This window comes from Physeter macrocephalus, chromosome 18, assembly GCF_002837175.3.
Source record: "Physeter macrocephalus isolate SW-GA chromosome 18, ASM283717v5, whole genome shotgun sequence".
NCBI classification, from domain to species: domain Eukaryota; kingdom Metazoa; phylum Chordata; class Mammalia; order Artiodactyla; family Physeteridae; genus Physeter; species Physeter macrocephalus.
In genome coordinates, this window is record NC_041231.1 from 106,163,391 (window position 1) to 106,180,942 (window position 17,552).

General features: G+C 53.5%; 1 protein-coding gene across 1 annotated transcript; it reads right to left on the minus strand.

Moving 5' to 3' along the window:
- Window positions 1-12,334: 12,334 nt before the first annotated feature.
- FAM50B (family with sequence similarity 50 member B) lies at window positions 12,335-14,492 on the minus strand. The gene is given in 7 exon segments (XM_024121908.1): window positions 12,335-12,699; window positions 12,702-12,768; window positions 12,813-13,024; window positions 13,027-13,090; window positions 13,092-13,144; window positions 13,147-13,313; window positions 14,470-14,492. Coding segments are annotated over 7 exon segments (951 nt in total).
- Window positions 14,493-17,552: the final 3,060 nt, after the last annotated feature.

Here is a 17,552-nt window from a genome sequence, read left to right on the forward strand (position 1 = left end):
AGAGCTAGCAGGTCAAGAGTCTAGGTCAATGGCCCTCAACTGGGGGCCGTTTTGCCCCCTCACCCCAGGGACATTCAGCAATGTCTGGAGACATTTCTGAGTTTTACAACCGAGTAGGAGGTGCTACTGGCATTTAATGGGTAGAGGCTAGGGATGCTACTAAACGTTATAATGCACAGAACATCCCGCCACAATGAAGAATTATGTGGTCCAAAATGTTCATGGTGCCGCTGTTGAGAAATCCGGGTTCTAGGTGGAAGCGGCAATGTCTTTCACGGCCTGGCCTCAGAAGCCCTACGCTGTCACTTCGCTGTATTCTTTTGGCCACACAGGGCGGCCCTGATGCCGCGTGGGAGGGACTACACAGGGGTGCAGATACTGGGAGACAAGGATTATTGCGGGTTCATCTTGGAGGTTCGTTAACACAGCACCAAGTCTTGAGAGTGGTTGTCTTTCTGCAGCGGGACTTATTTCCCTCTCTCTGCTTGTCTGTATTTTCTGAATTTATGGAATAAGAATGTACATTTATACAATAACATATACCTGTAACATTGCATAATGCAAAATAAACATCAAAAACAATGCATTAAATCCCTGTAACACTACCTAGTGTTTTGTGAGATATTATCCGCTGAGAATCACTGGGTCATTGGCCGCGCATAAATGATAATCTGACATTACAGGATGTTTTTTAATAAGAAGGTCAGACAGTAGCCAGGAGGGGTGGTTGGGATTCCTATTGTCCCCTTTTGGTGAGAAGATAGAACCGTTACTCCTGAGCATCTAGAGGCCACTGCTTCCTGGAAGCCTAGTACCATCTGGGCTCTGTCGAGAGCTTTCCTTGGTGTCCATTTTCTCTCTAAATCCTATTTTCCTGTTTCAAAACTTCAAGTAAAGCCAAACCACCAGGCAACACTGTTATAGAAACTTTAGCTGACACTGTCCGTCCATTTTCTCTTATCTGAGCAAGTTATTATTTAGATTGCCTCTGACTCAGTGGCTAAATTGCCTTCCTCCTCTGCAAGGCTGGTGGGTGGTCCAGCAGGGTGTGCTCCATCGGTCACTCCCGTTCTCGGGTCATCATCAACTTCTCCCTCACTATTGGCCAGTTCTTCTCAGCACATAAATCTTTCCATTCATTAAAATAATAATAAAAAAATGGTACACGTCTTCCTTGTCTCCCACATCCGCCACTGGCTAGTGTCCAATTTCTTCTCTTCCCCAACTTCGTACAGAGATGTCCATACTCCCCACTTTCACTTCTTCACCCCCAGACCTTTCTTGTCCTCCCCAAGGTCAGCACGCAGTCAAGGCAGAGATTGTTTGCTCGTATTTGCCCGTGTTTCTCGAAGACCGGCCCCACTCACTTGCGGTAGAGTCACCTGGAGGTCGACTGAGCTGAACCTCTTGGGTAGGGGCTGGGCAGGACTCTGCAGTTTTGAGGAGCTCTCGGGACTCACGGTCCCCAAAGTCTAAGAACCACCATCTGGCCTCATAGATGAGAGACCTTCTTCCCACAAACTGTCATGTCGATGCTGCTTTCAAAGGCAGAACTGGGTCTGACTTGCGGCAGAAATTCTTGTGATGTGAAATCACATAAAACGAGAAGGAAGAAGACAGACTACAAACACACATTTTTGTCCTGAAGAACATTTTTAAAGTTTGATCTCACTTCCGTTTCCTTTTTTCAGTACCTACTTACATAGAAATTGAGATTAATCTTGGCGTTTCGGTGTGAAGGCGGAGGTGGGGGAGATTTGAATCTCTACCCAACGGCGCATCTCAGAATGACCCATCTAATCCATTTACCCTTTGGCAGCAGGGAGGCAATGACTGTGTAAACGTGGAAGTGGGTTTGGAAGACCAAAGTGTTTATCTTGAACTCTGTCACCTCATTCCCCACAGCATCAGATTTTATCCGTGACTTTAGGTGGGTGATATGGTTAGCAATGTGCTGTCTTGAAAACCCTAACTTCTTTAAAAAGACAAAACGAAACTAACGTGTCAAACCAAACCAATGCCCTAATCTACTGGTTAAATATTTGCAATTCTGAAACCTGAAGGTCGCGGACTGGCCGCTGGTGGAGCCCTGGGATGCAGTTGTGGTGGAGACTTGCAGGAGATGGCAAAGGCCCGCCAACATCAGGAGGAAAGCGCAGACTCCTGGGGTCCCTGTTCCCCAGGGAGGAATTCCTGGTAACCCTGCCAGGACAGCCCCTCCGAGTCCCCCTGCTTCCCAGCAGACAGGGTCCTGCGTGCACAAGGTGGAGGCCCGGGGCCCCTGCCACTGCCTGCGAACAGCCTGTCTCAGCTCATCCTCTTTTCAGCTCAAGGCCCCAGCGCTGACCCCACAGCCCGGTCCGCTGGTGACAGGAGACAGGAAAAGCCTCCATCCGGCAGTCCCATCAGATCAGAACATCCTTTCTGGGGAGGCCACTGCTTTGCACTGGCTTTCCAAGGCAGGCCCCCCCCCGGTTCCTGGGCACCCATAGAAACACGGAAAGAAATGATCCACGTCCCCTTAGCTCACCAGGTGACAAGCCCGAAGCAGCCCGCTGACTGCCCTGTTGAACACACTCGTTCAAAGCCACACGGAGGTCCAGTGTGAGTGCCATGCTGGTCTGACCGGAGCCGGACGTGGCTCAGAGGACCTTAGCGTCCTTATTTCCTCTTGCTCGCAGGCAGCCTTGTGTTGGAGAGGCCGGGCTAAAGCCGGCAGCTAGGCATTTAGAGGCATTAAAGGTGGCTGGAGAGATGAAGAGAAGGAGGGATGTTATCCATGAGAAATTGGCAGCTTATTATGTCACCAACAGGGGGAAATGAGGGATGCAGTTTCTGAGCAGGGATGGGCTCTGTCCTTGGCAGGCAGACTGGGACCAGGTCTTGGAAGGGGTTCTCATGGGCTCTCGGAAAAAGCAAAGGAGCTGTGGTTGGGTGAGCTGGGCCGGGTAGAGGGGGCAGTTTTACAACTTTCAAAAAGTTTTCTCCCTCCTCATGCTTCCCACCCCCAGACTGAAATGAAACCAGTTGAGTCCAGAAGGATTCACAGTTAGGAGGGAGGCGGGTTCCAGAACCTCCGTCTGCAAGTTTGGAAGGCAGCGCCTCGGTTCCGTGCTGTGACAGACCGTGGCCTATTGGTCCGAGGGAGAAACTTAACCCCACAATTACTTGATTTGAAAAGAGGCTTTGCTATCTTCTAAAACATTCTGTGTTTAGGTTAGTAGACTTTCAACTTTTCAAAAACAGGAAAAGATTCTAGGCGTCTTTCCCAGGATATACGAATGCACATGTAAATTACCACAGAGAACGCATAGGAGATGCTGCCACTGTCGAGAGAAAGCCTAGTTTGAAAGCAATTGTGGAAAAATAGAAGTGAGGCCTGTGTTTTCTTTACTTTGGCCTGTCATTACTGAGGACAATAATTTTAAAAATCTAGAACACTGAAAATTGCATCTTCTAAATCTGTATATTTTGAAGACATATATGGAGTATACATGTATTTTTTAAAAGCATGAAAAGGGATAAATGGAGATGAAAATATTTTGTGGGGTGTTTTTGAAGACGACGTGGGGAAAATGCTTCAATACAACGGTAAATCTTAAAAGCATATTACAAAATTGCGTATAGATAAATGTTCCTCTCTGTCCTGTGTGGGATAGCTGGTCCCTGACCATCTTGAAGCTCTCCACACTCCATACACCCACAGATGAGGAACCGCACAGACGTCAGACACGGCCCATCAGGAGGAGCGAGACGGAGCCACAACAACCTAGCCCAGGGAGGAAGAAAGAGCGTAAAAGCCACGTGCTTCTCTGGGATAACGGAGAACATCTGTCTCAGACTCACAGGCTGGGAGGACAGCTCTAGGAACAAAGACCTTGCCATCCTCCCTGGAGCATACTTGCTGCTTCTGGCCGGAATCCCTTTCCAGGGCTGGGGTGGGACCCTGTTTCCGCCTCCCCGTCTCTGGATGGAAATCTCTGTAGCGGTCCACGTGCCAGCTCTGGGTGTCTGGTGGTGAGGCCGTCCAGACTCCGGGAAGCTGGCCTTCTCGAGAAAGTCAGAGGGTTCAAGGCCGAGGTATGACCAGAGGTGGGGGCCCAGGTACGCGGATAAGAGGGTCCTGGGGCACCGCTCTGGGTCCTCGAAACAAGCCACTGCCTGAAAACCCTGCGTTGGGCACTTCTTGGAAAGGAGACCCGTCTGAGAGGACGTAGTCTTTCCTCTGCTGTTCGTTCTTTCCATCTGGACGACTGAGTCTCCCCGCGCTCCGTCTCTTCCTCTGCAAGCTTGGGTCTCTACTGGCTGGTCCAGGAGGCAACCCTGCTTTGCAGAGAGTGTTTTCAGGCCTCCCTCCTTTTTATAACATCTCAGAGAGGAGATGCAACGAGTCTTGGCTACTGAGTGTCTTTCACACTGTGGCCTGAGACACACTGGTGCGACGAGAAATCCATTTCATGAGTTGGAGGCAGCATGAAAAACAAACAAGCAAAACAAAACAGAAGGAGACACAGAAGGAAACAGGAATGAATTGAATTGGAGCCATCGGAGTACACGGCACAGAGTCAGGGTGAGTGTCATTTCCTGGAGTCTGTATGAACCTTTTGTTCACAGTAACATCTACACACGCGCGTCTGTGTGTGTCGTGTTTGTGTTCTTGGTTAGGAAGGGAGACTTGTGTCCGGGCCGCGGCCAAACGGGTTTGGAAGCCACCGGTTCAGGTGGGCGTTGCCTCCACGGGGCTGCGCAGAGGAACCTGGATTTGGTCTGGGCCCCGCCTTCCAGGCGCAGACCTCCACCAGCCCTGGAAGTTCCCGAGTGATGAGCGTGTGTCTGGCAGTCACGACGAGCCCCTCCGCCAAACCTGAGCTTATGTTAATGAGGTGCCTCTTGGTGGCCCCCGGGCAGCTTTCGGATGGACGGAGGCTGGTGGTCAGAGGAGCCAGCTGGGTGATTAGAGGGGTGGTGCCTGCAGCCCCAGCTCTGGCCTTTGGGGAGGGGAGAGGGGCTGCAGATTTCTAATCACCAATGGCCAGCGATGTCAGCAGTCACGCCTATACAACAAATGGCCCGCAAAACCCCTGAACGGTGGGGTTCAGGGAGCTTTAGGTTGGTGGACACACTGAGGTCCTGAGGGGCATGCATAGCCCCCCAGAAGGCACGGAGGCTCTGAAATCCCTCCTCACCTGTTGCCCTGCGCCTCTCTTCCATTGGGCTGTTCCAGATTTGTACCCTTTGTAATAAACCAATATATGTAAGTAACGTGCTTTTCCGAGTTCTGTGAGTCATTCTAGTGAATCATCAGACCCGAGGGGGGTGGGTCACAGGAAGCCCCAGACTCGTAGTCGGCCGGGCAAAAGGCGGGGGGTGGCCTGGGCACCTCATTTGTGGTTTGAGCCTGAAGTGAGGACAGTCTTGCGGGGTCTGTGCTCAGCCCGGGTGACAGTGTCAGAACCGAATTGAGTTGCAGGACACCCAGTGGGTGTTGGAGAGCTGGTCGTGGTGTGAAGAACCCCACGCATTTGGGGTCAGAAAAAGGACCACACGGGGGCCCAGAGGAGGAACGCGGTTCCACTGTGATCTGCCCCGTGTCCCCCGCAGCAGGCGGGCGGCAACCAGGCCCCTGCCCCCGATGGCGAGCGACTTTACTCTCCCACCCCCTCAGGGGCAAAGTGCAGGCGTTTTCCTGCTTGACCTGCTGTGGAGTCTGTCTCCTCTGGCTCAGGTAAGGCACATGTTGTCTATTGTTTGTTTACCAGTTGACGAAACACTGCCATATCACTGGCTACTGCTTTCCCGGTGGACTTCTCAACTCCTGAATAACGGGAGACGTTAGCAAAATGAGGCAAAAGCTGTCCTGCCTGTCCTGATTTTCTCTACCACTGTCCCGCAGAAAGCCACAGAGGTAACTTTACATCTTCTAATGACCACTATGAAAAAGCAAAAAGAAATGAGCGGAAACGAATTCTAATAATTTATTTTAGGTAATCCAATATATCCAAAATATTATCATTTCAACATGTAAGTAACACAGAAAGGTTATTGCTGAGATATGTTACATTCCTTTGTGCTGCTCCCTTTTTGATTCTTGTGTATATTTCACACTCACGGCACACCTCAGTTCAGAACTGGCCGTATCTCAGGTACTCACTAGCTACGTGTGGTGAGTGGCTATCGAGTTAGTGCAGCTCTACGTTGTCTGGCACACAGAGAGGTTAAGCCACTCTCCCAAGGCTACCCAGCTGATAAGAGGCAGAGCCACGATTCACATCTAGACAGCCTTGACCTGGGCCTGGGCCCGCGGTCACTTTGCTGTGCTGCCCCTCTGTGCATGGCCACCACGGGCACGGCGTTTCTGATGCCAAGGGAAGGGCTCCTTGCATGGTGGCGGGGGGGACCGTGGAGTGGTGACCTAAGATGCCCAGACTGCTTGGAAGAGGAAACACAGCAGGGAGAGGCTGGTGCGGCAGAGACCACCCTGAGCGTGAAGGGGGCAGTTCTGCAGAAGTTCAACGAAGGGCAACGTGAAAGGTCATCGGTGGCTCGGAGCTGGAGATCTTGAAAGAAGAACAATACCAGTGATGCTGATCTCTGGACGTGCTGTGAAACGGCTGAAGGGAGAGGAAAGAAAAGTCATCGGAGTTAGGAGGTCAAGGAAGGCAGTGAGGGTAGGGAGTGAGCTGGAGGTGGTCAATAACTCAGGCAGGACGCAGATGGAGAGAGACCATGTGAGGCCGGTGCTCACGTCCTCGCCTGAAGCTTGACGCCGAGACAAAACACGCTTGAGAAGAGCTGAAGAGCACGGACCGAGGAACCCATCAGCAGAGGCAAATCATGTAAGGAAATATGTGGCTGGCATACTGCGTAAAAGTCTATGAGGTGGGGTTACAGCAAGAGCATTAAATGATGGATGGATTTTATCTGCATAAAGATGAAAAACTCCTGTACCCAGAAAAAGTTATAAACAGGTTAAACATAGATGAAGCACAGGATAAAATATTGCCATATGAAAGAACAAAGGTAATAAGTTGTAAAGAATTCAAAACAAAATAGAAAGGAAAGCAAATCGTAAAAGGGCAGCTTGCAGAAACACTACATGTGGCTAAGAAAAGCAAGGAGAAAGACTTAGTCTCACCAGCAGCTAAAGAAAGTCAAGTCAACCCCGGAATGCAATCTTCAACTATCACATTGCAAAGGTGAAAAAAAATACCAGGTGTGGATATGGGTTTGGGGAAAGCAGCACTTATATAAACCACTGATGAGAATGTACGTATATCGGGGCAGTCTTTTTGGAGGGGATTTCAGTTCTATTGCTGTGTAACAAAAGACCGCCAAACTGGGTGGCTTCACAGCTATTTTATTACCTCAAGGGGTTCTGTGGATCTACCGGGCTTAGCTGGGTGGTCCTGATGCTGGAGCTAGAGTCACCTGGGGGCTACTGCTGGGCTGGAGCATCCCGGGTTGCTCACGTACACGGCTGGCCTTGGAGCTGGCTGCGCGCTGAACGCCAACGGAAGCACCTCCACGTGCCTCTGCAGGGAGACTGGCGGTTAGCTTTTAAGAGAGGGTGTCTCGGAGGCGAGTGTTTACGAGAGGCAGGAACGGAAGCCACCAGGCCGGTTAAAAGCTCTGTCTACGGGCCCAGCATCACTTCTACCATATTGCATGAGTCAAAGCAGGCCCAGGGCCCACCCAGGGTGGTGGAGGAATAAACTTCACCTTTTGGTGGGGGAGGTACGTTACAGAAGGGCGTGTAGGGTGAGAGATGCTGCCACTATCTCTGGAAAATTCAGCGTCCTGCAGGAGGCCATTAGACAATATTTTTTAAAAATCCCTAGTATCCGTACATCCTTTGTCCCAACAAATTCTGCTTCTGAAAATTAGTTTTAAATGCATAGTCGTAGATATTTCTGAAGACTTGGCTATTTAAAAATTGTTCCTCATAACCTCAAGTTAAAAGGGATTCTCGGGCTTCCCTGGTGGCGCAGTGGTTGCGCGTCCGCCTGCCGCTGCAGGGGGACCGGGTTCGCGCCCCGGTCCGGGAGGATCCTGAGCCATGGCCGCTGGGCCTGCGCGTCCGGAGCCTGTGCTCCGCAACGGGAGAGGCCACAACAGTGAGAGGCCCGCGTACCGCAAAAAAAAAAAAAAAAAAAAGGGATTCTCGTGTCTTCAAATAGGAAATTGAGTGAGTAAATGCATGTGCAGATCTAAGCAAAGCAGCATCCTGAGGTGGGGTTTGGGGGTTTGAAAGGAGGGGTAATGCTGTTGGGTGCCGTCTTCCCCTTCCCGGCCTGGAGCCTCTCAGATACTCCTGAGCAGGGGTTTGGGGGCAGCCGGGAGGCCTGCAGATGGGGTCTGTCGCCTGCTAAGCACTAGCAGGGACTAGGGATTTTGAGGCTGCTCGAGGGGGTGAGCGTGAAAGTGATCTCCCCAAATTCTGAATTCTCATCTGTGGCACTTGGAGCAGAGGTTCTGCCTCACAGAAGCCAGAGCTAGCACGGCAGGTTAAAACAAAGGGGAGGCCATTCCTACGTCCCCGGAAGGAAGGACTTTCGACGACCTGAACGGGGAGCCGAGGCACACGGTGGCCGAGCCCCTCTGTGCACCGGGGGTGGGCACGGTGACAGCCAGCCCGGTTCAGGCTGTGCGTCGGCCCGAACCTGGGGGACGTGCCCCTCCTCCGTGGCCCCTGGTGGTCCACTAGAACAGCGAGGGGTGAAGTCCAGGACCCCCGGCACGGGGAGACCCAGGGCCCCGAGCCACGTCCGCGGGAGCGGAGTCCCTTGCCTGCTTCTCCGCCCTGCTTTTTCCCGTGTCAGCCCCACGTCAGGCAGTCCGTCTCCGCGCAGGGCCCCCGGGCGCGGGGGACCCACATCGCCCTGTATGCCATGGCCCCGGAGGAGAGCTACTGCCAGTTACTCCCGCGACTGTGCCGGGGGGCATCCGCTCCCCCTGGCCCGGGTCGTCCTCAGCCCTGAACCGACCGCAGTGGCCACAAGATGACAAAGCAGACCCCTGGGCCCGGGGGACGGTACAGCTCTACCTGAGCCACATGGGGTCAGAGCAGGGGTGACACCGTGGTCCCCCAAAAGGACACTGAGGGAATATACGCCTGGTGGGAAAACAGTATGTCCACTCCAGAAACTTACCCAGGGTCACCAAGGTGGTTGGACCACAGCCAAGTCCAGGGCTTTGCAAAAGATGGCACCAGTGAGGTGTAGCGCTTCGAACCCCAGCTCTGCCCTCATGGCTCTGTAACTGTAGCCTCTCTGCTCCTTCTCGGTAAAATGGGAATAACAGAACTGGTCTCATAGGATCCTCTTAAGGATTAAATTAGTTAAAGCAGCAGAAGTGCTTGGTCAGTTCCCAGCACTGACTAAACGTTGGCCCTCATTGTGGATGGTCCTTTACGAGGTCTGCAAAGCTCAAGAACGGGCAGCTGGCCGATAGTAACAGTCCAGTAAGAGGGGATGCTGAGAGGTAGCACTTTGTTCAGGACACAGACTTCACCTTAGAGGTCACGCAGTGTCGACTGTGTCCCTGGGGTCTCGGCTGAGGGTCAGGAGAGGGGTGGGAGGGGGATGGGCTGTGTCTTGAGCTCTGTGGCGCCATCACTACCACCAGAGGAGGTAGCGGCTCCCCGCACCCCGCACCCCCGGCCGAATTCATTTAGACGGGAGCCTCTGAAACAGTGGTTCAGGCATCCTGTCTGTTTCAGGCTTGAATTCCACCCAGAAAGATTTGGGGCCAGCTGAGGTCTGGGCACGTACACTCGGTGCCGTGTTTGGAATATCCCGGAGTAAATACCGTCTTCATCCAAGTCAGTTAAACCAACAGTTCTGTGGTCCAAGCAGTCTGGGGAGACAGGAATCGTAAAGCCTTGACTCCTGGGCGTAAGGACTATAACACGCAGACGTGAGGAAAAAGCTTCACACAGCACAGAATGTAAGACAAGTGCAAAGTGCTGTGGACTTCCATCTGGGTGAAGATTTTGCAGGGAAGGGACTATGAAATCAGATGACCAGGCCAAGGAGGGCTTCCCCCTCTGAGAAGAGGCCTCTTTGATGGAGCACCGGACAGGTGGACAGAGCAGCCCGGACACACAAAGGAAGGGGCGGTGAGAGGTCAGGGGAAGCTGCTCTCAGCCTCTCCTCCCTGGAGGGTCTGGGATGGTCTTCCCAGGTTTGACGTGACCCCTCCTACACACGAGTTGCTGCTCAAGTGGAATAGTCAAGAAAGCAAACTACGAGACGACGGAGCAATGCCTTTGACGTCTTGACAGACAGCAATGTCCATCTGCCACACTTTCAGTCACGTAGGAGGGTGAAATGAAGACGTTTTAGATATTCAAGCTCTAAAAACAAATACTTCTCAAAAAACCCTTGATCATAAAGCCAAGGAGGATGTGCTCCATCAAAAAGAGGAAGCAAATCAGAAAGAAGAAGACCCGAGACACAGCAAACGGCGTGGAACCCACGAGGCAGGTGGAGGGGATTCGCAGGGCGCCAGCCACGCATGACAGCGAGACACCAACCCCGACTTGGGCAGGTCGATGGCTGCAGGACGTGTGTATTCAAGAGGCTGGAATCATTAGAACGCTTCTGAACATTTGGGGTGTGTGTTCTGGTTTCTGGTTTAGGCATGTAAGGAGCTTGGAAGTCACCACTCCACGCTAACAACAAGTAAAAGGTCAAACAAACTGAAAAAATCAACAGCTCTTCTTAGAACGGCCAGAGAAGTAAGGTCATAGGGCAAACTGCTGCCCCCCAAAACTGGAGAGACAGACAGCTGGATACAGAGCATCACAACTTACAGCAGAAACCGGATACCTGGGCTGTAATTAGTGAATGACTTCAGCGCAATGTGGGCAACTCTGAGATCCAACAGCTCCAGGGGACTCAGTCATTGGCGGGGGGGTTGGGGGCGCACACTTTTGTGAGTTTTACCTCCAGGAGCTCAATCAGGTTCCCACTGTAAATATCAAAGAAAAATCCCTTCCCGCTTCCAGCAGGGGGAGGGGAAAGGAGACCATCTCGAATACACCAGAGCACTCTTCCTCCCAACAAGGTCTGCTCTCAGAAGACACTAGTTAACCAGAGCCCAACCTGCGGGGCTGTTATCAGAGCCAAGCTGACCCGAGGGAAGGGACACCCCAACTCCAGCCCCCTCTAGCCAGCCTGTCCCACATAAGCGGGGAGGGAAAAAACCTGAGAAACACCTCTGTAGGTCACAGTCCAGGGGCAGAGGTTCTAGAAGACTTTTACCTGGTGTATCACGGCCAGCTATCGAGCAAACTATTATAGGGCAGAGCAAAAGCCAAAAAACACAATTTGAAGAGACAGAGATAACATCGGAACCAGACATGGCAGGGATGTTAGAACAACCATTATTAGATCATTCATTAGACTAGGAACTAAATATGCTAAGGGCTTAATGGATAAAGTAAACAGCATGTGACAACAGATGGGCAACGTAAGCAGAGAGACAGAAATCCTAAGAAAGACCCAAAAAGAAATGCTGGACATCAAAAACTCTGCACCCGACAGGAAGAATGCCTTTGATGCGCTTATTGGTAGACTGGCCCCGGCTGAGGAAAGATGTGAGCAAAGCGCAAGCCATATGGAGCTTGAGGCGAAAGGAAAAACAGTCATCCTGATCCCTCCACCACACACACACACCCCAACTTTCTGGTCCCCTGACCCCTGGGGCTAAATGACCCAGCTGAGCAACACCCGGGGCAGGGCTGCTCCCCTGATCCTGGGAAAAAAGTGATGGGCAGGTCCGCCTTTGCCCTCAGATGGTTCTGAAATGGGCCATATAAACTGCTTCAAATAAATTAACCAAGAACATACGAACAAGAGCAGGTATTTATTGAGGTTTAAGTGTTTTACAAATACAGACTCATTTCACCCTTGCTTTGATCTCCAGCGCTACGGTTACCCCTACTTATAGGAGAGGGAACTGACGCACGGAGTTTCCATCAGTTTGCCTCAAATCACACAGCAAGTTAGAGGCCGGGCTGGGACCCGAACCCCGACAGTCTGGGGGCTTGGGGACCAAGTCCACGCCCACGACTCCTGGCCACAGCGCTGTGACCCGGGTCAGAGCAGCCTTGACCCTCACTGCCGTCCGCCGCGCGCCCGGCGAGGCTTCCACCCGGCCCAGCAGGGCCAGGCAACCTTAGAAGCGCTCCGAAACCCCCCCAACGGCCGAGAAGAACGCCAGCCACAGAAGGACCACATCCGCACAGCGCCAAGCCTCGGTCGGTCTTTACTGAATTTCAGGGCAGAGGCCAAGGCCACCGGAGCGCGCCGGCGGGGGCGCGGACGTGGCGTCACCGGACCGTGCAGCCGTCCCAGCGCTTCTCGGGGTCCTAGGGCTCCCGGCGGCGGGCGGGGAAGAGGCGCCGGTTCTTCTCGCGCCGGCTGCGCGGCGCCGCCTTGCCCGCGTGCGACTCGTCCTTCTCCAGGCGGGCGTCGCTGCGCAGCCGCACGTCGTCGGGCACGTCGAAGGTGAAGAGCGGCCCGCTCCTGCCGCGCGCCTGCGCCACCCTCAGGTCGTAGAAGGTGTGGTCGTGCGGCCGGAGCCGGGCCTCCTCGGCCTACAGGAGCCGCTTTGCGCCGGCCGCGCGCAGCTCGCGGAAGGCGGGGCGCCGCGCCATCAGCGCCCGGCTGAGGAGCTGCCGCACGGCGCCGCCCTGCGCATGCGCGCGGCGCGCCGCTGCCCGCAGCCGTCGCAGGAGCTGGACGTCGCCTCCACCTTCTCGCGCTCGCGGTCCGGCAGGCAGCTTGTGTCCACGGCCGCGTCCTTGCCCTCGGGTCGCCCCCCTCGGGGTCCTCGTCGCCGCCGTCGGGCGGGGAGGACAGGCCGCAGATCCGTCGCCGCCGCTCCGGCCGTTCGCCCTGCGCCCGCTGCATCTCGCGCTGGCGCCCCAGGGCCTCCTGCCGCGCCTTCACGTCGTTGAGGGCCAGCAGCCCCGCGGTGCTCCGCTTCAGCTCGGCCGGCACCGCGTCGCAGTGGGCGAGAACTTCCGGCCCACCTTGGGCTTGCTGATGGTCTCCTCGGCGATGCGCTGCTTCAGGACCTCCAGGGCTCCTCTTCCGCTTCTCGCGCTGGCTGAGCGGGTGCAGGGCCCGGCCGGCCCGCGCATGGTGCCCTTGAACCGAGCCGCCCCGCCCGCCGGCTCCCCCGGGCCCCGCGCGCCGCGTGCTCTCGACCCCGGCCTGGGAGCTCGGAGCCACCGCGTGGACTCTACAGCGGGGGACAGAAGCACGGAGTTCCGGAGGGGCCAGAGTGACAGCTCGGCGAACGGCCTAGATGGACGCGTTCCAACAGCACGGAATGCTCTGTGGCTGCGCTGACCCGCGTGCAGCCGTATGGGGCTCATTGAGCACGAGGCGCTGGTTTTTCACTTTATTTCAATTAGTCTAAATCTCAGTAACCACATGTGCCTGTGGCTCCCATACTGGACGGTGCAAGTCTGGGAGCTGCACGTGGACACGGTTGGTCTGCCCAGCAGACTCTTAACCTGTCCAGGTACCCACTCAAGCACGGACATGCAAGAGTCAGAGCAGCCAGAGAGCCGACCTGCACTGGACCTGAGCCTGGCTTCGTGTGTGCTGACCGCAGGAAAACAGTGTGAGCGAAAAGCACCTCTCTCCTCAGGCAGGTACACGGCTCCTCTCGGGCCAGTGAGGGGAGAAGGGTCAGACAGAAGCATCTTCCAGCACCTCCCTGGAGGGTGTTAATGTCAGCTGAGTTCCCTTCAGTATGTTAGGGGCGGGGCAGGACCGTGCTAGTTGCTGGCCCTACCCCTCCCTTAAGAGTCATTCCTGCAGTATCTGTCTGTCTCCCTGGTGCCCAGCGCTCAAGTTCCCAGAAGCAGTGTGGGCACAGCCCTTGCCGGGGGAGCCGTAGGGGACAGAGGGGATCTGAGCACAAAACTGACTTCTTGGCGTTTTAACCAAAGCGGAGTGAGGCCCCCCCTAATTCATTGATCTCAACCTGAGCCAACCGTCTTCCCTTGGGACCAGACCTGTCCTGCCTCGGGCACCACAGCTCCATCCCCCACTGAACCCCACCCCTATAAGCTCTGGACGTTGTCTCGACCAGCCATCCTGCCCCACTGTGACCCCCTGGAATGCAGCAGCTCATCAAGCAGACTCCCAAACCCTCGGCTGCCTCTGGGAAACTCCTCATTGCCTTCTTGCCCCACCCTGGAACCTGCTGTTCCCCGAGGACCGCCTACTTCTCCCTGCGGCCCCCGAAAGGAGAGACGTTCTCCTCACCATCTCAAAGTCTGAAAACGGGATGAGCGTCCTTGCCGTTTCAAAAACATTTCTTCTGTTTCCCTTAAAAACTCCCAGCTCCCTTGAAGCTCATGCAACCCAGCGATACTCTCCCTGCTGTGGCTGACCTCTCTGGAGTGCCCTGTCCTCCTGAATCCTTGAGGATTGGCACCTGGCTTACCTGCCTTCTTCCTCCATCCCCATCCCGCATCGTCCTGGATGCCGCCCGCATCACCTCCCCGCCACCCTGACCTCCTTCCTCTCTTCACACCCGGTTCTTATCACTACCCATCAGTGCCCATCTCCAGAATCTTAACCTCCAAAATCCCCTCCTGTCCTGTCACTTAACTCCAGTACCCAAACTCAAACTGCCCTCTGAGAGCTCGAGAGCCCCCATCCAGAGACCCTGTCACCTCTCCAGTGTCACCGTGCACTCGTATGCCTCTTTGCTCCTTGCCCACCACAGAGTCTCAGATTCCTGACTCTCTCATGCTCCTTTCCTTCCTGTAATTCTCACCTGAAAGAACTCTGATCCTGGTTAAACCTTGCCTGTCTTCTCGTCCCTTAAACCCAGGTAGCTGAATATTGCTGGAGAAAGTGACATGGCTGCTGCTGGCTCGTCCCACTTTAAATTCAGGACCTTAGCTCTCCAAAGGGGACTCGAAACTGCCTAGAAATTCTCCTACTGGCCCAGAGAGGCCGTTTGTTCCCCCAGACAGCTACTTCTTACTTCCTCCTGTGCCTCCTCACCCTCCAACACTCTCCTGCCTCTCCCCACCCCCAAATTGCCTGGTAAAATTTACCACTGGAGGAAAACACACAGGTGGTCTGGATAATAGAATCCTCCCCCCTCCCAAATTTTATGACACAAAACCTGTACTCAGTCTGGTTAGATCTCTCCTATACGGCAGTTTCCCCCAAATATATGTTCTGCGAAAAAGGGTTGTGAGTCTTTGATGAGCTTGTTCCCACTGTGCCTCTCCAAGGGTGGGTAGAGTATTTCATGTTTCCCAGAAGTTTTGGATCATTAAATGTTTCTCGCCCTACAGAGTACCCGTTAACATTTCCAAAACCAGCGCTTCCTGGCATCTTGTCTGGAGAAGATGGCTGTGAAATACATGCCAGCTTCTCAGCCTGGCCCTTCTAGAAGCAGCAGTGCCTCAACGAGAAACCCTTTATCACGTGAGGGTAGAACATGGCACCTACATGCCCAGAAGAAAGTAGGGTGGTTGGTACTGCTCATCAGATTGGCCAAACAGGAAACCTAGGTGATTTCTTGGACTGCTATCCTTCACGCGTAGTCAGCGGCCGCAGCCCCCCAAGATCGTTTATAGGGTTTCCTTTTCTCTCCTTTCCCACCACTTGCCTTAACCCAGGAACTGTGCTTTTTCCCCACCTAAAGCCCGCAGGTGCCCTGTCGGCATATTCTCAATCTTGTCCCTCTTGTGTACGCTGTCCAGGGATCCTCGTAAGAAGGAAACCTGGTAATGTCGCTCTGCTCCTTGAAAATCTCCTCCAACTCTCCCTTTAAGATCAAATGGGAATCCTTCCTTTTCCTCCCAGGTCTCTAATAACGCCGCCCCGCCCCCATCTCCCAACGCCCCACACCACCCGGCATCCGGCAGCCACCCGGAACTTGCCGCTGTTCCTGAACAGAGCTGTTCCCTTTGGGGACCCTCTTCCTACAAGTCCTGCTCCCGCCCGGGGATCCCTCAGGACCTCCCACAGAAAACCTGCAGCTCCCAGCACAGCCCCTCCCAGGGGCACAAAGCTACCAACTCCCTCCTGTCTCCAGGCTCCCCAAATCATAACCTTTCTTAGACGTAATACAAATCGGGCTGCTTGGCGGCCTCCTTTCTCAATTAGATAAGCCAACCAGTCACACTTTAATCCAATCAACCCCAGTATGGCCACAGCCGCCGTGACTGCCCTTCCTCCCATCTAATCACAGTCTGAATGTCGGGGTCGTCCGCAAACCTCATCATCCCGGCTTCCGATTAGCCGGCCTCCGCCCTCTCAACTCAATCACAGTCTCCGTACGCCATAGCCAGCCGGCCCGCAGAATTAACAAGGTTACTCTCAAACTCCTCGAAAAGGTTGGCAGGAGGAAGCGGACCTACCTTAAGAGTCTGAAATCCTGATTTTAAGAACATTCCCCACGCGTTCCCAGATGCTTACTGCTCGTGACCTCAATCCTCAATGAAAAGCAAAACGCTACTGCCTTAAACTCTTTTCAACTTTATCTACAGATAACAGCAACAGAAGAGGGGCCGGAGCATAAGTCTGCTTCAGTGACTCTGAAATGCCGATTAAATAGGCAAATTTTAATTTAGAGACAATGTAATCGACTCCAGGCTTAGTCACGAGGTGAAACAAACATGCAAAGGAACAGCAGCAAATTTTTAAAATTCCACAAATAAAAGCTACTGCCTCAACTATTTTAACAGAAAAAAAACCCCCTCACTTTCCATTGCAAACAACAACAACCAGTCCAAACAGGACACCTTTTGTCATGCTTGCTTTTCAGCTTACCTCCCACCAGTCTGAATTCTGATCTTAGGCGATAAGATAATCCTACAAGTGGCCAGTATCCTCCCCCACCCAGAGTCAGCCCTGCATGAACACTGATGGTGGACCAGCGCCTGTAGGGGCCCGGGTTGGGTCCAGGCTGTGTCTCCTGATGGCCTCATCACTCAGGGAGCCCTCCAGCAGCCATCACTGTATTGCGAATTAGTTGTTCAAGCAAAGCCGCAGGACCTGTCAACCAGACGCCAAAAGGAGCTTCAACCGTATATATGTGTTAGCAGACGGTATTTGTTTTTCTCTTTCTGACTTACTTCACTCTGTATGACAGACTCCGGGTCCATCCACCTCACTACAAATAACTCAGTTTCATTTCTTTTTATGGCTGAGTAATATTCCATTGTATATATGTGCCACATCTTCTTTATCCATTCATCTGTTGATGGACACTTAGGTTGCTTCCATGTCCTGGCTATTGTAAATAGAGCTGCAATGAACATTTTGGTACATGACTCTTTTGGAATTATGGTTTTCTCAGAGTCTGTGCCCAGGAGTGGGATTGCTGGGTCGTATGGTAGTTCTATTTTTAGTATTTTAAGGAACCTCCATACTGTTCTCCAGAGTGGCTGTATCTAAAAAAAAAACAAACAAACAAACAAACAAAAAATGGCTCTGACGTACCTAGGGGCAGGACAGGAATAAAGATGCAGACGTAGAGAATGGACTTGAGGATGCAGGGAG